Source organism: Conger conger, chromosome 19 (assembly GCF_963514075.1).
Source record: "Conger conger chromosome 19, fConCon1.1, whole genome shotgun sequence".
In the NCBI taxonomy this organism is placed as follows: domain Eukaryota; kingdom Metazoa; phylum Chordata; class Actinopteri; order Anguilliformes; family Congridae; genus Conger; species Conger conger.
Window position 1 is genome coordinate 22,481,612 of NC_083778.1, and position 21,207 is coordinate 22,502,818.

Below are 21,207 nucleotides of genomic sequence, written 5' to 3' on the forward strand. Positions count from 1 at the left end.
AGTGTGTGTGTGTGTGTGTGTGGGGGGGGGGGCTCTGTGTGTGTGTGTGTGTGTGTGTGTGAGTGTGTGTGTGTGTGTGTGTGGGGCTCTGTGTGTGTGTATGTGTGTGTGTGTGTGTGTGTGTGTGTGTGGGGCTCTGTGTGTGTGTGTGTGTGTGTGTGTGAGATGCTGAGGTGTGTGTGCGGGGCTCTGTGTGTGTGTGTGTGTGTGTGCGGCTCTGTGTGTGTGTGAGTGTGTGTGTGTGTGTGGGGCTGTGGTAAGATTAGAGCGGGATCATAGAATCAGCTCGTCACAGAGCTGTGGTCTGAAAGGGGGTATCAGGCTTGTGCTGAAGTTTAAGGGCCTGAGCTGATGCACTCCAGACCCGGCACACAAACCTGCTCAGTGTCAGCGCTGGGAGCCACAGGTACCCACACACCCCCCTGGGGTGGGGCTGATTTTACTGCCCTGTGATCCGGGCCCTGGGTGTGTGGGGGGGCCGTGTTGCCGGGCTGACTCTGGAGCATTCACCTCTCAGCCTGTCCCTCAACTTTATTATAGAAAAAACTATATATCATTTCCATGTCTGAAAATGCAATGGGCTGTATTCCATACTGAGAGCGCCGAGCTGGGCATGGGGGTGACATGGCTCAGGCAGTAAGAGCAGTCGTCTCATTGGCTCAGGCAGTAAGAGCAGTCGTCTGGCAGTCGGAGGGTTGCCGGTTTGATCCCCCGCCCGGGCTGTGTTGAAGTATCCCTGAGCAAGATACCTAACCCCCAAATGCTCCTGACGAGCTGGTCGGGGCCTTGCATGGCAGGTGGTGTGTGAGTGTGTGTATGAATGGGTGAATGGAGAAGCATCAATTGTACAGCGCTTTGGATAAAGGCGCTATATAAATGCCAACCATTTACCATTTGAGCTGCCCTCGGGTTCGCCGTGCTGCTGCTCCCTGCCCCAGAGTGGGGATTAGGGTTAGCGTTAGCGCGCTGGCCTCTGCTGCTGCTCCCTGCCCCAGAGTGGGGATTAGCGTTAGCGCGCTGGCCTCTGCTGCTCCCTGCCCCAGAGTGGGGATTAGCGTTAGCGTTAGCGCGCTGGCCTCTGCTGCTGCTCCCTGCCCCAGAGTGGGGATTAGCGTTAGCGTTAGCACGCTGGCCTCTGCTGCAATTAGCAGGAGACTGCAACAACACTAAGCTCGTGATGGCTGACCTTTCTGTGTCCTAGCAACCATGTGAACGTGTGTGTGTGTGTGTGTGTGTGTGTGTGAGAAATTATGATCGATTAACAGGTATTCTGCCTGCTGTCTTCCGTTCATATTCATGTGCAAATCCACTGTGTCAGAGTTATTCAGCAGCAGTCCAGGGTCTTCAGCATACTGTACCGGATGTTGTGTGCTGTTGGTGTTGGTGCTGGTTTTGTAGCAGTTGTTGCTTTTTCATTTAAGTCTCGTCTTCAGTGAGAATGTAAGTCTGATGAACAAGTGTAGGCCCGCGCATAGAAACTCTTTTATAGCGTTAAGTAGATTAAATGAGTTACGGCTAACAGGTGCGACTCCCAGCGTCCTGGCTCAGTCAGGTGAAGCCGGTCTGCGTGTTGTGCAGGGCTGGCATAACTGTGTCCGTATGATCATTCAGTCTGATATCACTCACAGATTTAGCACTTTCTGTGCTTTCTGTACCTGACTGAACCTTTCAAATTTAAACGCAGTGTGTGTGTGAGTGTGTGTGTGTGTGTGAGTGTGTAAAAAAGGCTTTAAAAACAACTGAGATAAAAAGTAATCATTTATTTTACCAACCCAGAAATGAACATCGGGGCTAGCCTTTTCCATCTCCTTTTCAAACTGATAGACACTTAAATGGCAGAGACAAATAGTTGCAGCTGTGTTCCATTTTAAACACCAACCCCTGGCTCAAATAAATCAATCAACCAATTAAATTCTATTAATTGACCAACTCTAGTGGCTGGTGAAGGGCCACTCCTTCACAGAGTGTGTGTGTGTGTGTGTGTGTGTGTGTGTGTGTGTGTGTGTGTGTGTGTGTGTGTGTGTGTGTGTGTGTGTGTGTGTGTGTGTGTGTGTGTGTGTGTGTGTGTGTGTGTGTGTGTGTGTGGGAGGGATGCATCAGGTCTACTTTGATTAAAAAGATGACGATACAAACCCTATTAAATATGTAATCTGATTACTGCTTTCTTTGATTGTGATGAATTACAATTTTAATCACCAATTTAAAAATGTGCTGCAGCAATATTTTCATTCATGTTTTTTACTTAATATGAAAATTTTAATTACTGTACTTTAATTAAAACCACTTCTTTGCTGCAGGTTATTAATTACAAACTGCCTGTCGGGTAGTAGACTGTTATCAAAGCAGAGTTGGTTATCAAAGCCCAATACTTTAAATATATTATCCAGTAATTTATCAAAATGCATGCAATGTAATGCAGTTACTATAATATTGCAGTTGTTACCCAGACATAAACTAAACGGGGGAAATGCTTCCTCCACAAGGCAGGAAGCTGTGGAATCATAACTCAACCTGATGAAATGAGGACTTTAATCCCAGCAGTGAATTAAATGAGCCGTTCTCTTTGGACTGTCCAAAACCCTTTTCCAATATTCTCAAATGTGGTCATCAAAAGATTAATTCTGTACCTTATTTTGTGTAGTTTATTCAGAGTGCACTCATCACATTAGAACTGCGTGCTTCTGTTCAGGGTAATTTAATCACAGATATTGCATGACTGGCTGTGTGCCAAGTGTGGTATTGGATATTGTAGTTTACAGTCACCAGTGTGCCATGTGGGGGGTTTTGGGTATTGTAGTTTACAGTCACCAATGTGCCATGTGGGGGGTATTGGGTATTGTAGTTTACATTAGCCAGTGTGCCATGTGGGGGGTATTGGGTATTGTAGTTTACATTAGCCAGTGTGCCATGTGGGGGGTATTGGGTTTTGTAGTTTACAGTAGCCAGTGTGGTATATGTGTGGTATTGGGTATTGTAGTTTACATTAGCCAGTGTGCCATGTGGGTGGTATTGGGTATTGTAGTTTACATTAGCCAGTGTGCCATATGGGGGGTATTGGGTTTTGTAGTTTACAGTAGCCAGTGTGGCATATGTGTGGTATTGGGTATTGTAGCTGAACAGTGGCACTGCAATACTGATTGATTGTAGATGCTAACCTTGACAAACAAACAGCCAACAAAAAAAACTTTTTCAAATGAAACCCAGTGTAGAGATCTCACCAGCCGAGTCTCAGGTCTTTCCCCACCTGCTGTGCCTCTCTTCCCCTCCCAGGAGGAAACTCTTGTGCCTCTCTTCCCCTCCCAGGAGGAAACTCTTGTGCCCATTTTTAACAATGGATGATAAACGAGGCTCTGCGATTCGTTTCAGGAATATATGTTTTTGTTCACCTATTTTACGCATGTTAACATTGACCCACTGGAACATAAATGGTTGAAATTTATTCACTGGAGCGTAGAGGCTTTTAAAATCCTGGACACACATTGGTGTGTTTGAGCCTGGCGTGGAGAGGTGCTAATGCTGGATAAGTGATCTCTGATGTTGGATAAATGATCTCTAATGTTGGATAAATGATCTCTAATGTTGGATAAATGATCTCTAATGTTGGATAAATGATCTCTGATGTTGGATAAATGATCTCTGATGTTGGATAAATGATCTCTAATGTTGGATAAATGATCTCTAATGTTGGATAAATGATCTCTAATGTTGGATAAATGATCTCTGATGTTGGATAAATGATCTCTGATGTTGGATAAATGATCTCTAATGTTGGATAAATGATCTCTAATGTTGGATAAATGATCTCTAATGTTGGATAAATGATCTCTGATGTTGGATAAATTATCTCTAATGTTGGATAAATGATCTGTAATGTCTTTTACGGGTCTTTTGCGCACAGTCCATGACTCATCTGCGGTTTCTCTCTCCCGTGAGCGCAGGGCAGCGTGCCGTCAGTGTTATTTCTGGCCTGAGCCGTTTCTGACGAGCTCGCCAGTGACTGTACTTCATAAAGCTCTCTGCCGGCCAAGACCGCGCATGAATACAACGTGTGTTCTAACGGCATCGCTGAAATAATGGCTTTGTTTCGCTTTTTGGCTCGTTCCATGTTCATCTTCAGAAATTGAAATTTTATACTCTCTTTAAGAACATGGTCCAGATGAATCCATCTTCCTCTAAACAAGAGAATATAGCCGGCCAAATCCAAACGGGACATCTACGTTGTGTTTGTGGCCATGCACAATGATTGTGCCTCAATTTCAATTAAATTTTATTTTTATAGCGCTTTTTACAGATAAGTTTTACAGAGTAACAGAAGGACAAACACCAACACCTGTGTGTAGTATATTGTTACTGAATGTTGGAGACCTGTGTGTTGTATATTGTTACTGAATGTTTAGAGACCTGTGTGTATGTTGTTACTGAATGTTTAGAGACCTGTGTGTGTAGTATATTGTTACTGAATGTTTAGAGACCTGTGTGTATGTTGTTACTGAATGTTTGGAGACCTGTGTGTGTTGTATATTGTTACTGAATGTTTAGAGACCTGTGTGTTGTATGTTGTTATTGAATGTTGGAGACCTGTGTGTATGTTGTTATTGAATGTTTAGAGACCTGTGTGTGTGTTGTATGTTGTTTTTGAATGTTGGAGACCTGTGTGTGTTGTATGTTGTTACTGAATGTTGGAGACCTGTGTGTATGTTGTTACTGAATGTTTAGAGACCTGTGTATGTTGTTACTGAATGTTTAGAGACCTGTGTGTGTTGTATGTTGTTATTGAATGTTGGAGGCCTGTGTGTATGTTGTTATTGGACCTGCGGTGTGGTCTTGCCTTGCAGAGGAAGCCGGCGGGCCTGCTCCAGAGTGTGAGTGTTCTGGCTGTTTGGGGCGCTGTTCTCCTGGCTCTGCGTCTGTACTGGATGGGCAACAAACCGCCCAGCTTCTCCAACTCAGACAACCCTGCGGCCGACTCGCCCAGCCTGCTCGCCCGCACCCTCACCTTCCTGTACCTGCCCGCCGCCAACGCCTGGCTGCTGCTCTGCCCCAGCACGCTGAGCTTCGATTGGTCCATGGACGCCCTGCCCCTCTTAAAGACGCCCTCCGATTGGAGGAACCTGCACACGCTGGCGTTCTACGCGGGGTTCCTGCTCCTGGCCTGGGTGGGGCTGCGTGACCCGGCCTCGCCCCAGGACCACGTGCCCAACGGGAAGGCGCACGTTCCCAACGGGAAGGCCCACGTTCCCAACGGGAGGCCCAGCTCCAACGGGCACAGCTGCCCCCCCTCGCCGGAGCACGGCAGCGCCCCGCCGGGGGGTCTACAGGGCGAGGAGAGCGGGGCAGAGCCCCACGGAGACGCAGGGCCCTCCCTGCCCCCCACAGAGAGCCTGGTGCTGTTCTCCCTGGCCCTGCTGGCCCTGCCCTTCCTCCCGGCCTCCAACCTCTTCTTCTACGTGGGCTTTGTGCTGGCCGAGCGCGTGCTCTACATCCCCAGCATGGGCTCCTGCCTGCTGCTGGCGGCCGCCCTGCGGGCCCTGTGGGTGCGGCTGTGGCCCCGCCCGGCCCGGGCCCTGCTGCTGTACAGCGCCGCCGCGCTGGTCCTGCTCTACGGCACCAAGACCCTGCTGCGGAACCGGGACTGGGCCAACGAGGAGCTGCTGTACCGGTCCGGCATCGGCGTCAACCCCGCTAAAGGTAACCACGGCGACGCCCAACGCCACACTGTGGGGTTCAGTTACATTTTACCTGTGCAGCGTGTGGGGGCTATTGGGTATTGTAGTTTACAGTAGTCAGTGTGCCATGTGGGTGCTATTGGATATTGTAGTTTACAGTAGTCAGTGTGCCATGTGGGTGCTATTGGGTATTGGAGTTTACAGTAGTCAGTGTGCCATGTGGGTGCTATTGGGTATTGGAGTTTACAGTAGTCAGTGTGCCATGTGGGTGCTATTGGATATTGTAGTTTACAGTTGTCAGTGTGCCATGTGGGTGCTATTGGATATTGTAGTTTACAGTGTTCAGTGTACCATGTGGGTGCTATTGGGTATTGTAGTTTACTGTAGCCAGTGTGCCATGTGGGTGCTATTGGATATTGTAGTTTACTGTAGCCAGTGTGCCATGTGGGTGGTATTGGGTATTGTAGTTTTGTGTTTGGCTATTTAGTGCATGTTCTTCTCCAGAGTAACTTATGAGTGTGTGAAGATTTTAGCCGTTTTATACTTCTCACAGGAAATTGAGTCCGTGATCGCGCCAACTCGTAAGAAATGGCAGAGCGGTTTCCTCTGCTCACACTGCCTGGGGGATAGTTAATGCTGCTTTTATTTCTGTATGATTCATCGGGGAAGGTCCGTTTTATTAATGCCGTATGGTCTCCATATTAAACATAGCATAGTCTGAATCTCATCTGGGCGCTAGTACCAAACAGGGGGTCAAAGAATCCCTTGTCTGTATTTTTTTTGATAGGGTTTTGTTTTTTTCTCACTGGTGATGTCATTTTTTGGGTTACTAAGCAGAAGCTCCCATCATAACTATACCTCCCTTTCAGAGAGAGAGCGAGAGAGAGAGAGAGTGTGTGTGTGTGTGTGTGTGCGTGTGTGTGTGTGTGTGTGTGAGAGAGAGTGAGAGTGAGTGTGATGAACAGAGTGATTCCTCTGTCAAAGAGCTGTTTGTTCTGTTACTGTCGGTCACCAAGCCCAAAACACGACAGTGTCTCCCCCGGCCCCCAGGCCCCCACATTAACGTTTGGCCCTTAACCCCACATTAACAGTAGGCCCTTAACCGAAGGCCCTTAACCCCACATTAACGTTTGGCCCTTAACCCCACATTAACGTTTGGCTCTTAACCCCATGTGAACAGTAGGCCCTAAACCCTACGTTAACTGTAGGCCCATAAACCCATATTAACAGTAGGCCCTTCACCCCACGTTAACGGTAGGCCCTTCACCCCACGTTAACGGTAGTCCCTTCACCCCATGTGAACAGTAGGCCCTTAACCCCACGTTAACTGTAGGCCCATAAACCCATATTAACAGTAGGCCCTTCACCCCACGTTAACGGTAGGCCCTTCACCCCACGTTAATGGTAAGCCCTTAACCCTACGTTAATAGGAGACCCTTAACCCCACGTTAACAGGAGACCCTTAACCCCATGTTAACAGTAGCCCCTTAACCCCACGTTAACAGTAGGCCCATATCTCCACGTTAACGGTAGGCCCGTCACCCCGCGTTAATGGTAAGCCCTTAACCCCACGTTAACAGTTGGCCCTTAACCCCACGTTAACAGGAGACCCTTAACCCCACGTTAACAGTAGGCCCATACCTCCACATTAACGGTAGGCCCTTCACCCCGCGTTAATGGTAAGCCCTTAACCCCACGTTAACAGTTGGCCCATAACCCCACGTTAACAGGAGACCTTTAACCTCACGTTAACAGTAGGCCCTTAACCCCATGTTAACAGCAGGCCCTTAACCCCACATTGCTCCAGGGGGGATTGTATGTAATATATTGTTATTAATGCCAGCCTGGGGTAACCTTGGCAACGTGCTGAAGAACCAGGGCAAGGTGGAGGAGGCGGAGCAGGCCTACAGGAACGCCCTGCGTTACCGTGGCAACATGGCCGACATGCTGTACAACCTGTGAGTATGTGACCGCAACCACAGAGCGTGCTCATGGTTATAATCATCACTTTAATCACCCTGTGTGCTCAAAAGCCTTATTTCTGAGTCGTAGTGCTACGACACTGCACCTGTTTATTGAGTTATCAAATATGCTTTTTAATCCTGAAAAAAGTATGGAATGGTGAGAACATGTCTTGTCTAGGAATTACACTTTTAAACGGAAATTGTTGTGTTTTTACTGGCGGATGTGTTCTTGGGTTGGTAGCGGGAGTGTGTGATGGGTGTGTTTCAGCGCACTTATCCCTGGTTATGGGTATGCACTTTGTTGTACGTCGCTCTGGATAAAAGCGTCTGCCAAATGCCATTAATGTAATGTAATGTAATGTTCTCGGGTTGGTAGCAGGTATGTGTCGTGTCAGCAGTGTGTGTTGTGTGTGTCGTGTTAGCGTGTGTCGTGTTAGCGTGTGTCATATTAGCGTGTGATTGAGCTGTAACTTCTCTTCCAGGGGTCTTTTGCTGCAGGAGAACCACCAGCTGTCTCAGGCCCTGCACTACTATAAACTGGCCATTGGCAGCCGGCCAACTCTGGCATGTAAGTACAGCGTACCTCCTCCCTGCTCTACAGTGGCCAGCCCGCAGATTCCTGTGATCAGAGGGACGTGAGTGTGAGAGTGTGAGTGTGTGTGAGTGTGTGTGAGTGTGTGTGAGTGTGTGAGAGTGTGTGTGTGTGAGAGTGTGAGAGTGTGAGAGTGTGAGAGTGTGAGTGTGTGTGAGAGTGTGTGTGTGTGAGAGTGTGAGAGTGTGAGTGTGTGTGTGTGAGAGTGTGAGTGAGTGTGTGAGTGTGTGAGCGTGTGAGTGTGTGAGTGTGTGAGCGTGTGAGCGTGTGAGCGTGAGAGTGTGTGTGAGTGTGTGTGTGAGTGTGTGAGTGTGTGAGCGTGTGAGCGTGTGAGCGTGTGAGTGTGTGAGCGTGTGAGTGTGAGAGTGTGTGTGAGTGTGTGTGAGTGTGTGAGTGTGTGTGAGTGTGTGAGTGTGTGAGTGTGTGAGTGTGAGAGTGTGTGTGTGTGTGTGTGAGTGTGTGAGTGTGTGAGCGTGTGAGCGTGTGAGTGTGAGAGTGTGTGTGAGTGTGTGTGAGTGTGTGAGTGTGTGTGAGTGTGTGAGTGTGTGAGCGTGTGAGTGTGAGAGTGTGTGTGAGTGTGTGTGAGTGTGTGAGTGTGTGTGAGTGTGTGAGCGTGTGAGCGTGTGAGCGTGTGAGCGTGTGAGAGTGTGAGCGTGTGAGAGTGTGTGTGTGAGAGTGTGAGAGTGTGAGTGTGTGAGAGTGTGTGTGTGTGAGAGTGTGAGAGTGTGAGTGAGTGTGTGTGAGTGTGTGAGTGTGTGAGTGTGTGAGCGTGTGAGTGTGTGTGAGTGTGAGAGTGCCTCGCCCTGTTAAGGCCCTGTTCCTGTTCACTGCACACTACCACACTAACTGTGCACTAACGTTAGCGGTGAACAGAAAAAAGTGAGTATGTTGGAGAACGTTAGCTAACAGCTTGGTGTCCTGGTCTCATTGCGCATCAGTGCCACCCTCTGGCCAGGTGGGTATCTGCAGGCTCCCTGCACAGACTGCACAGTGTCCCCGGCAGAGAACTCAGAGCTGTGGCCTTGGGTGGAGAGCTCTGGCTTTACTGATGTTGTTATTCTTCCCGTGTGTTTTGTGGTCTGGGAATACCAGCTCGATCGGTCAGCAGTCTGGAATGACTGAAATTCCGCATATGTGTGCCGCTGTGCTGGTGTTTACAGAGAGACAGAGCTGATAAAATGGAGGCTGGCGCTCTCCCAGTAATAACTGGGCAGATTAGAGGGCGTCAGTGCAGAGATTCAGACTGTTCCACTCCCACAGTTCTGTGTGTGTGTCTGGGCGCTCTATAGGGGAGTCTAAGCATCGGGAGAACAGGGTGGAGGTTTCCGCTCTAACTGTGTGGGCTTGCCTCCTGGTTCTCTGGCCGTAGCCGCGTACCTGAACACTGGGATCATCCTGATGAACCAGGGCCACCTGGACGATGCCAGGCGCACCTTCCTCACCTGCGCGGACATCCCCGACGAGAACCTGAAGGACCCCCACGCCCACCGCAGCTCCGTGACCAGCTGCCTCTACAACCTGGGGAAACTCCTGCACGAGCAGGGCCTCCAGGAGGTGGGTAGAGCAGGGCCTCCAGGAGGTGGGTAGAGCTGGTTCTGCAGGAGGTGGGTAGAGCAGGAGCTCTAGGAGGTGGGTACAGCAGGGCCTCCAGGAGGTGGGTACAGCAGGGCCTCGAGGAGGTGGGTAGAGCAGGAGCTCCAGGAGGTGGGTACAGCAGGGCCTCCAGGAGGTGGGTAGAGCAGGTTCTGCAGGAGGTGGGTAGAGCAGGAGCTCCAGGAGGTGGGCTGCAGATATGTGGTAAAGGACCCAGGCTGAGAAAGTGGCCCCAGTAACAGCACTGAACATTGAGCCAGAATGTGGGCTGTAGAACAGGTTCAGCTGCTTACGAGGAGAGCTTGAAGTGGAGCTCTTTTCTCCTTTCTAGATTTCAAAAAATCCCTAGCAGGACTGCTGTATTCGCAGAGCTTTCGGATGCCTATTATTTATTGTCCTGATGCTGCTGCAAATAACTTGGTCTTCGTGTCTGTTTTGTTTGTAGGAAGCGCTCTCCGTCTACCACGAAGCGATGCAGAAAATGCCAAAACAGTTTGCGCCTCAGAGTCTGTACAACATGATGGGTAAGGGTTCCTTTTTGGTCGAGTCCTCATTCCTCACTGTCTGTGGTTTGAGGATGAGTTAATTGTATCGTGATCTGTTTGGCTAAATCATTTCAGGATTTGCGTTGTTGGTGCTCAGTTATCAAAGGGCGTAACTACTATAGACTCTCAAAATGGATTCCATTTCGCTCCATTACTGGGAAAGGCCAAGCCCCAGGAACTGAATTGAGATGTACAGTCTTTAAAATGCGAGCTGAAAGTTCTTGGAGTAAAAGACTGTTTTTACTGTGTTATTTTTCTAACCTGCTGCGTTTTCATAAGTTATTAAGGACTTAAGCCTTTGAGCCTGGGTGTTGGCAGCTGATCAGAAGTCCTGAGTGTTGAGGTTTCCATGTTGTTCTCGCTGCTGATTGGCGTTCGGCTCTGATATACTTTCACTCCTCATCTTACTCCCACTCTCCAACTGCTGCTTTCTGAGGAAATAATGTTCCACTTCCCATAAGCCCACAAAACAAACAAACAACAAAGCCATTTCACAATATCCCTGTCATCTTTAATTCAGTGTCCCACCGTTAGCCGCATGGGTGTATCTGCAGTGCTCACACTACGATGACAACAATAACAAACCGATCTCTCCCCTGCAGTTCTGCTCACCCCCGGCTGGCAGATGAAAATGGTGATGACTCACCTTGTTAAATAAGCTGCTCTCTATAAAAACCTCTGACTGATTCAGGAGCTAAATGTGACAGCCAGTCCTGAATTAAGTCAGAACGCTTTATGAAGCTCTCATCTCAGTGAGAGACCAGCCTGCAGGTAGCCTAGGGTTTTTCCCCCGTCTAGTCTTGGGCGTTTCTGGGTTTTTCAGTTATTTCTGGGCTTCAGGTTCTGTGCTGCACGGGAATCTCGGCCCACCAGTGAGCAGAACAGATTTTGACGGCGGATTTATAAAGTTGTCAAACATTTCCTGCCTTTGCTAAAGAACGAGTCACTGCCATCGCACAGACTGTTATGAGATTGGCTAGTTTTAGGTTTCAGTCTAATCTGGCCAGCAATCTTCTCATAACACCTGTGTGATATCTATGGAATTACCCTTTTCAACACCTCCTGGGTCATTGCCTGATTCTGATCCTTACTCTGCGTTACAGACTGTAGATTTCTGATCTCTGTGGTTTGATCCTGGTCCTTACTCTGCACTACAGACGGTGTACATTTCTGATCTCTGTAGTTTGGCCTGATTTTGAGATTGGCGGCCATTTTGCTCATATCCGATGTCGAACCGAACAGTGCAAAGTGAAATGGTAGACCCTCAGTGAATTGGGGTTAAAATAAATGATTAACTGTGAAGTGAAAGCTGGTCTCTTGTAACCTGGGTCTCTTGTTATTCTTTTTTGGTAATTCAGTTATTGCGTGGAGAAACGTTGTTCTGTGTGCGTTTCGCGATCCACCCACATGAGAGGGTGTTTTTTCAGCTGGGCAGGGAGAAGGTATCAGGTGACGCGGGTCACCTCCGCCTCCGTCCGATTGGTCCTGTCATCCTCAGCTCACCATTACATCAGCCCAGCTGTGTCACCTGGGCCCGCCCGCCCCCTCGCCCGCTCTCCCCCAGAGGAGTCTGGGTAACGTAGTGTCTGCAGCATCTGTCCCTGATGTGCACACACATACGGAATGGGCACACGGTGTTCCTCGCACACTGAAGAAAGTCTGACCCCCTGAGACTCTCCACAGCCCTGCAGAGGGTTACTGCAGTGAGGAAAGAGCCGAACGCCCTTTGAAGCAGAGTGGGAATCCGTCATCGTGGTTCTGCGCGTCAGTGATTTTATTTTAAATGTGTTTCTGTTGTGTTGAAGCCTGGGTGCTCTCATTGGAACCACACGGCTGGATGCCGTCCCTGCTGTGTGAGGGTATATACCGGGCTCTTCTTAAACGCTCACTAGCTTTCTCTGGGCTGAAATGCGCTCCCTGTTCTGGTTAAGGGTGTCCTGTAGTGAAGGCTGTCGCTGAAAGCAAGGCCTCCCTGTCCCCTTCACCAGTCTGCAGCCACTAAGAACAGCTGACACTCTCCCGTTGGTCCTGTGGGATCTGTCAGGGAAACGGATTGTGGACGAAAGCTAAGAGTTCAGTCAGCCCGAGAGGAACCCCCTCTTCCCTCTGGTTAAAAACGGAGCCTTGGTGATGGTGTAATGTAATGACCTTTGTCCTCTGGCCTGTGGGGATGTGTGTGCTTCTGTAACCTTTGACCTCTGACCCTCCCAGGAGAGGCCTACATGAGGCTGAACAAGCTGAACGACGCAGAGCACTGGTATCGAGAGTCCCTGAGAGCCAAGCCCGACCACATCCCCGCCCACCTCACCTACGGGAAACTGCTGGCCATCAGGGTGAGTCCGACCCCCATACCCTTCCCCCCTGCCCTGCGGCTGTCTCCACTGAGGTTCCACTTGGGTTATGACACAGTGAGGCGGTCTGTTTGGGGTTCATATGTACAGATGTGTGCGTTAATGGAGCCACGATGATGAACTGCCCATCAGAGTCTAAGTAGATGCAATGCCTGATGGAGAGCTCACTCCATTCTGCTGCAGGGCAAGTGATCACTAAATCTAAATCTCAATGTGCATTATCAGTCCCTTCTTCTGCCTGCTAAGACATAAATTAACTTTTTATTCATTTTTTAAGTTGCTCTTGTGTTGTAAGATCTTTGAGTGATGGGGGGGGGGGGCATCGTGTGTGTGAGAGTGTGTGTGTGTGTGTGTGTCATGTCAGAGTTGTTTTATAGAAAGTGAAATTTGCTTTGTGTGTCTGTGTGTGAGTGTGTGTGTGTGAGTGTGTGTGTGTGTGTGTGTGTGAGTGTGTGAGTGTGTGAGTGTGAGTGTGAGTGTGAGTGTGAGTGTGAGTGTGTGTGAGTGTGAGTGTGAGTGTGAGTGTGTGTGTGTGTGCATGTGTGTAAATGTGTGTTTTGCCCTGCGGTGCTGGGGGTGTGTATGACAGCAGATGTGTGTGCAGCTGACTTGGGTTACTCTTAATGAGAAACAACACGCGGGACCAGACCCCCCGACCAGACCTCATATCCTGCCCCTGTCTCAGCCCCCCAAACACAGCTGCCTTTCCCTTTTCCCTTATCCCCTCTGTTACTGCAGAGTGCTGGAGGGAGAGCCATGCACCTGGAGGACTAGTCTTCCCATCATTCAGTCTGGGAAATCACCTTTCTGAGACCTTGCTGTGGTGCTATCTATGGTCTCTGGCACACTGAAGTGGGCAGAGCCGCAGGTCCTCCTGCTGACGGCCCGTTGCTATGGCTGTTCAAGAGTGGCCCTGCTGTTGTCAGCTTCTGGATTTATTCAGACCTACCTCTCATCCGCTGCTCTGAAATGATCCTCTGTGTCTTTCAGGGCCACAAAATGGAGGCCGAACGGTACTTTCAGAAGGCGATTAAACTGGACCCCAGGAAGGGGAACTGCTACATGCACTACGGTGTGTATTTATTATTTACTCTGTGTGTTATTCAGCTCCGCCGTGTCTCTGCTCTGTTCCATCAGCCAGTCTCACACACTGCCTTTATATTCCCCCGGACGGGACGGTCTGTTTGTGCCATTTAGCCTCCAAACTAGCGGAGGCGTGTTCTGTGCACAACGGGCACCGACAGCACGGTGATGGATTCTGTTCTGCTCTTTCTGTGCCGGGACCGCACGCTGCCAATACGCCTTCAGTGAGACAAAAACCCAGACAATCGCATATTGAGTTCTGGCACTGGCCTCCCAAAGCCAGTGAATTTTATTCATGAGTTCACTCCATGTCTTTTTTTCCCAGAATACATTGCAGTGCCTTCTACCCAGTGAGCTCCGCTGGGCTCGAGCTGGCTTCATGCTGATTGGACAGAACAGTGGTGTATTTAGGGGGAGAGGCTTTGTGTCTGTCTCTCTCTCCCTCTCCCCCTCTCCCTCTCTCTCTCTCCCTCTCCCCCTCTCTCTCTCCCTCTCTCTCCCTCTCCCTCTCCCCCTCTCTCTCTCCCTCTCCCCCTCCCTCTCTCCCTCTCCCCCTCCCTCTCTCCCTCTCCCCCTCCCTCTCTCTCTCTCCCTCTCCCCCTCTCTCCCTCTCTCTCTCTCTCTCTCTCTCCCTCTCTCTCCCTCTCCCTCTCCCTCTCCCTCCCTCTCTCTCTCTCTCGGTCAGTTGCTGTTGGAGTCTGGGTGATGCACACAGGAGTGTAATCACACAGATAAGAGGCTCTTCCTGGGATTGTTCCCGCAGCTCTGTGACAGGAGTCTGGAGTGTCATACACACACACAGCCCCCAGGGGGCGCTGCGCTGAGCAACACGCGTTTTACAGCAAGACCACCTCTCTCTCTCTCTCCCCCTCTCTCACACACACACTCCCTCTCTCTCTCCCCCTCTCTCACACACACACTCCCTCTCTCTCTCCCTCTCTCTCTCTCTCAGGTCAGTTCCTGCTGGAGGAGTCTCGGGTGATGGAGGCAGCAGTGATGGCGGAGAAGGCAGCAGACCTGGAGAGTGGGGAGTTTGACTTGGTGTTCAGCGCCGCGCACATGCTTCGGTACGCCTCATGAGCGGCACCGTGTGTGACCGTGTGTGTGTGTGAGCGTGTGTGTGTGTGTGTGTGTGTGTGAGCGTGCATGAAGCGCGTGTGTGGGGTGTCCTGTAGAGTGTGTGTGTGATTCAGAGTGAGCGCAGGTTGGCTCTACAGTAGCTGTGTTGGTGTGATTCACAGTGAGCGCAGGTTGGCTCTGTTCATCTCCCCCTCCCTCTGCCTCAGGAGCTTTTTCTGTCTTTTGTTTTTTCATTCTTCAAGACCCAAAACGTGTTTCTGCTTTTTGAGAAGAGTGCTAATTGAGTCCTCAGCGTAGATCTTTAAATAATACTCAGGCTGCTCCATCTCCTCACTGTTCAGTGTGATTTGATGTTGGCCTCGATTCTGAAGAGAAGATGAGGAAGAATAAGCTTTAGTAAGTGCATGAAGTTGAAAGTGCTTTGATGCTAAAAACAAATGCAACTCCGTCAACTCCTTACCCCCTGAGTGGCACTTAAACACGTAACCTTTTTGACACTGATTGCTCCAAAACATCTCTACTCTTGCAGTGTTGTACAGAGGTTGGGCCGAGAGGTTGCAGGCTTAAATCTCAGGTGGGGCACAGCCCCTGGAGCAGAGTGTGAACATGACCTGCTGCAGGGCATATCCAGCTGTGTGCCTGCACTGTATGTGAAGAATCTCTCTGTGAGCCAGAATCTGTGCTAAATGGCTAAAATGTGCAGGTTCCCTGCATGTAAAACTGGACTCTAATATATGACAGAAGAGCGCAGTAAATGTTTTTTGGGTCGGACTCGTATTACAGCGCTGTGGTTGTGCGTTTCGTCCCTGACTGCTGTCAGGTTTAGGGGTCTTTACAGAAAGACAAACGGTGCTATCAGCATCCCGCAGCTGTAAGTTGTTAAGCGGTTAAAGATGTTTTCATTGCATCGATCAACTAAATTCAGTATGGCACAAAATATCTGACCCCAAGAAGTAAAAAAGAGCAAAATGATTTTTACAAACCGTGCATATGGGATTGATTTGTGAGCTGAATTTGGAGGATTTGTCGTGATATACTCATAATAATGATACAATAGCAGAGGTCTAAATTCATCAGTCATGAGATTCAACCACTTCCTCGTTCATAGGAGGACCTTAATCAACAAGAATTAAAAATATATATTTTGCTCGAATATTAGAACGCTTAACATTAGTATCGTAGTAGAATTAATTTGTGCTTTGCAGTCTCAGACTGAAATCACGCAATGATTTACATCATGGCATTACTGTATGTAAATGAGCTGTATCGCAAATACATTTACAAAAACTATTCAAACAGTTAATACACAACAACTACAGTGTATAATAACAATGCTCGAGAAACAGAACAGTAAAATGAAATGTATTCAAAGTCAGAAAAATGTTTTTAGTCACACTCGAGCAAGTATTTCATAATTCATAACTGATTGTCAGTGTTGTGAAAAGCTGGAGTTGGTTTGTTGAGCACAGCTGCTGCGTTCTCGTACTGGAATGATCTGAGCTGACGTCAGGCGCTGAGCCGGAGCACAGGCTGTTCCCCAAACTCAGTGCCCAGGAAACCCGTGTGGATGCCAGCCTGCCCGGGCCCAGGGGTTAATCAGATCAACACATCCGTGGAATGTCCTCTGCCTTTCCCCTCATATGCAGCGCACTGGAGTGTGTTATAACACTCAGTCACACTGCGTAACATTTCAGAGTAGCGTGTCCTAAGCTTACATATGGATTAAGTAAGTAGTGTGTGTGTGTGTGTGTGTGTGTGTGTGTGTGTGCTTGCCTAGTGTGTATGTAAGCTGTATGATGTCTAGCAAGAGCCCACAAGAAATACAAAAGTGGCCCTAAATGTGAGTTGTGTTGTGGAGTTGTGTGTGACTGAAAGCTCCAGACCTGCCGCTCTTTTGCACGTTGTCTTTGTGACTCTGTTTGCCCTGTTTCCGACCGTCCGCTGAACGAACAGCGGGGATATTTGGACAGATGCAGAGGTCTGACCGGGCTACAGGATGTAAGGATGTTTTCTCTGACAACACCAGAAACCCTTTCAGGGCCTTTCATGTTGCTGTGCTTGGGTCGAAGGTCATGACCCAGGAAGCAGATGATGCCCAGGGGTCGGGTGTAGCTTCCCCTTAGATCTCATTGCTCCTTTCATGTCCGTTACTTGGTAACCGTGTCTTAGTAACTTCCCCTCCAAAGCAAACCGAAACCCCACAGAGCAGGATGGTCAATGTTCGCTCTGTACTGATATACAGCATAAAGATCTGAGAGAGAGCAGCACTGAGAGGTTGCACTGAAGCGATGGTTCTCTAGTAGCCTGTGCGGTTGAGGAAAGTTATGTGTTTATGTACGGTACGCCTGTACTCCTGAGTGAGTGTCTGCTTTAATGCACAGGGAGCTCCGCTGTCTGTGTCCACTGCAGCTCCTCCCCCTGGATTTAAACATGTAAGATGTCGGGGCGGCATGGCTCAGACAGTAAGAGCAGTCGTCTGGCAGTCGGAGGGTTGCCGGTTTGATCCCCCGCCCGGGCTGTGTCGAAGTGTCCCTGAGCAAGACACCTTACCCCCAAATGCTCCTGACGAGCTGGTTGGGGCCTTGCATGGCAGCCAATCGCCGTCGGTGTGTGTGTATGAATGGGTGAATGGAAAAGCATCAATTGTACAGCGCTTTGGATAAAGGCGCTATATAAATGCCTGCCATTTACCATTTACCATGTCACCAACAGGAGAGGCGTAATGCGTTTTTAATGACTAAATACACGTTTATTTCTGTTCTTCCTGCAGGCAGGCCAGTCTGAACGAGGCAGCTGAGAAGTATTATAAAATGGCAGCGGGTCTCAGACCGGACGTAAGTACTGCCGGGAGAAATATTAATATTAATTTGTGTTCTTAGTCCGCATGTCACTGAACCAGTGCTGGGATGAACCGCCTTCAGCTGGAGGTTTCTGCTTCAGTGCGAGACCCTTGTGACGCTGTGTTCAGCAGAGAAAGGCCCAGCTGGTGCTGCTGCCAGGTCTGCAGCTAGGCTGTGTGTCGTGAGGGCGTCCCAGGTGTGCCCTGGGGGATGTTAAAAATCCCACTCCGGCTTGGTAGCGTTTGAGCGGTGAACGGGACGGCGCTGTGTGAAAGAGCGCGGGAGCAGTGAGAAGGTTGGGAGCACGCCGGCCTGGGCTGTCGAATGTGAAGGCCTTCCAGGAAGAAGCTGTTAGTCCAGAGGAAACAAAATGGCGGCTGTGTTTTCGTCAGAATCTGTGTGGTCAGCGGTAATATATTCTGGGATTGTAATTCTGTGTTTGTGTGTGTGTGTGTGTGTGTCTGTGTGGGTGTGTCTGTGTGTGTGTCTCTATCTCAGTATCCAGCAGCGCTGATGAACCTGGGTGCCATCCTCCACCTGAACGGGAAGCTCCGGGAGGCGGAGTCTCATTACCTGCGTGCGCTGCGCCTGAAACCACAGGACGCCATCACACAGTCCAACCTGCGCAAGCTCTGGAACATCATGGAGAAGCAGGGCCTGGAGCCGGCCAGCCCCTGAGCCCAGCGGGGCGCGGTGCCCTCTGCAGACACACAGCGGGACAGCGGGGGGGGCAGGGGGGTCCTGCAGCGGGACAGCCTGCTGGGAGGCCTCAGATCACTGCTGATTGGCCCACAGCCCTCACCCGGAGGCCTGCCGCCCGCACGTGATTGGACGAAGCCCAGTTCCTGCGGCGCTCTCTCCCGCGGCTGTGCAGAGTGCAGGGCAGGTGGCGGTTTGGGGCGGTGTCCATGGTGACGGGGGTTACAGGTCACCTGTTGCAGCACACGCGAAGCGTTTAGCGCAGAACGTCAGACCCCATTCAGGCATTTTGGTCTGCTCCATGTGAAGGGGCTGGTGGTTCAGAGATTCACATGAACATGAACATGCACCGCTGAGTGTGTGTGCGTGCGTGCGTGCCAGTGTGAGTGTGAGTGTGTGTGTCCATGGACCAGCCCTCTCACACATGGTCCTGTGTTCTCCAGCTCTGCTCAAATGGACACTTACTTTTATAGAAAGTGTTTCTACCAATAAAAATAGAGAATGAGCAGATACCACCTCTTATGCTGTCCACGGACACTGACTGTTTATACTGAATGAGAGACTTTTTGTCAAATTTATTTTATTTATTTTACATTTCTTAATGAAATCAAAGGTCAGTTTGAGGGAAAAGTTAAGTGACACTTAAGCATAATATTTTAAATTAAACTCTAATGTGCTGCCACTTTGTCTTGTAAAATTCAGAATGTATGGGCAGATATATCACAGGTCATTAAATATGAAATAAAAAAACTATTCATTCTGAAGTCTAACCTTAATTAGCCAACCCCCTCCAGTGAGCGTAGACAGCAGTGAGTGTTCACGGATGATTGTTCTGCGTGTAGAAAGGCACAGAACTCCCTCCAGTTAACAGATGAAAAGATGGAGATTTCCGTGGTTAGAGGGCTCGAGTCTTCCTCAGCGGACTTGCCGGTCCTGCCCTTTAAGCACAATGACAGCAGCATCAGCTCTCTGGCTCTTTACCCCGGCCGTACACTCCGTTAACCTCGTGACACAGTCACTGCTCATGCGTCAGGGAGTCTAAATTTGCATTTCCGTTTCATTTCCGTGTGTGCGTGCGCGTGTGCGAGCGCTCGCTCATCTCTTGCCAGATAGGTAAATTCAGGACATGTGGGATAAATTTGAACTTGTTCTAATTTTTTAAAACTTTCTTCAGGGAAGTTTCGCAACTTTCATTCTATTTTAGGATACACATCATTTCTCTTGTTTTTATTTTTTACAGACTCTGTTTCTCCAACATGACACAGTAATCCGTACTAATGCTACTTCCAGATAAACGGCATTTCAGGAATCTCGTGCTGCAGCAGTGGTATTTCATAGGAGGTTCAATGGTACATATCATGTTGGAAGTTTCTCCATTTCATTTCAAGTTTATTAAACTTAACTTATTGTGTTTTCTCTTAGCTAGTACAACTGACTGCACTTTGTATTCTATAATAATGTTTCATGGAAATAAATTCTATTTTGGCACATTGTGTCTTTGACGTATGTTTCAAACCACAAGATATGGATCATAATTAATCGTACACGTGATGGTTTCTTGTCTTGTTGTCCAGTGATGGTCACTACAGGCGCCACATTTAGATTAACGAGCGCGGTCTCCTCTGCTTATGATCTCATCATTCACATCTAGATTCATCCTGTGAATCATCAACCTCCGAAGACTACTGACTGTAATCTTACCGTAAGCCTCCGTCTTCTTTGAGATGTTGTGATATTGTGACATTTTTTTTGGGGGGGGTCCTTCAAGCTAAATAAACCATGTCACTCTGCCTCAAATATTTTTTAAATCACTGGTAGCATTGACTCCAGGAATGAGTGAATCTAAATAGACACTTCTTGTGGATTAAATCAATTAAAAAATACAGAAATTAAAATGGATACCTCTGCTCAAAGATCCCAGGTGGAGTATTTCAGCACAAAGAGCGATTAACAAAGTAAACGTTTTCCCCCCACATAATAAAATTATTCTTGCGTCTATGGCTGGTAGTTTTTTTTATGAATTTAAATTTATTGAATGTTTGCGAGTCTTTTGACCAGTTTACTAGTTTTAAAGTTTCTTGATCGGTCTTTGTCAAAGTTCCTTGAACGTTTCCAATGGTCTGGCTGTTTCCATGGAAACAGTTTGCGTACAGATATTAAGACCAGTCCCAGGTTTAGTCCAGGACTGAGATTAATGCGTGTCCATGAAACCGGCCCAATTTGTTCCAAGCAAATCTTTGCCACAATAGCAAGCAAATTGAGGTTCTGTTTCTTTCCTCCTGATCGCAATAACTATAATAAACTGCGATAAATTACGCCCAGTCCAAGTAACCTTAATATAAATCGCAAATGTCTTTTTGATAATACAAGCCTAGTCCCTCTGTGTGATGCATATGAGAATATATAAAAGTAAAGAAATACAGAATATCTTTTGCAGATATGAACTTCCATTTGGGCAAATATACAAAAATGCGCAGCTGTAGATTATATTTTGAATGTTTCTTCATGTTCGCCGCGTGTGAGTATATTCCGGTTCTGTAGATGCGTAGGCCGGCTGATGCCGTGAAGCCAGCCTGGAAATATGCGCTATCACTGCGGCTGCAGTATATCAGTCTGAGAAAGGCTCTAACTCGATGTCTGCTTTTATCTCCGCGCTAAATGGATGTATAAACATCACCAGGTGCGAGAGAGGGACGGTTCTTCTCCACTCTTCGCCGTCTGTCTCGCCTGCGCTGCCGCAGACATACAGACAGACGTTCTGTCATAATCTTTTCAAGGGGGACAAAAAGCTGGT

General features: G+C 48.7%; 1 protein-coding gene across 2 annotated transcripts in view; it reads left to right on the forward strand.

The window, feature by feature from the left end:
- Positions 1–19,906, forward strand: part of LOC133119083 (protein O-mannosyl-transferase TMTC2-like) — a 50,089-nt gene extending 30,183 nt beyond the window's left edge. For both annotated transcript variants that reach the window (XM_061229485.1, XM_061229486.1), the window contains 10 exons: positions 4,836–5,688; positions 7,510–7,624; positions 8,113–8,198; positions 9,592–9,776; positions 10,261–10,339; positions 12,572–12,693; positions 13,702–13,783; positions 14,747–14,861; positions 17,645–17,708; positions 18,213–19,906. In XM_061229485.1, coding sequence (XP_061085469.1) covers positions 4,836–5,688; positions 7,510–7,624; positions 8,113–8,198; positions 9,592–9,776; positions 10,261–10,339; positions 12,572–12,693; positions 13,702–13,783; positions 14,747–14,861; positions 17,645–17,708; positions 18,213–18,392 — 1,881 coding nt within the window. In that variant the 3' untranslated portion in view covers positions 18,393–19,906. The remainder of the gene's footprint in view (positions 1–4,835; positions 5,689–7,509; positions 7,625–8,112; positions 8,199–9,591; positions 9,777–10,260; positions 10,340–12,571; positions 12,694–13,701; positions 13,784–14,746; positions 14,862–17,644; positions 17,709–18,212) is intronic.
- Positions 19,907–21,207: the final 1,301 nt, after the last annotated feature.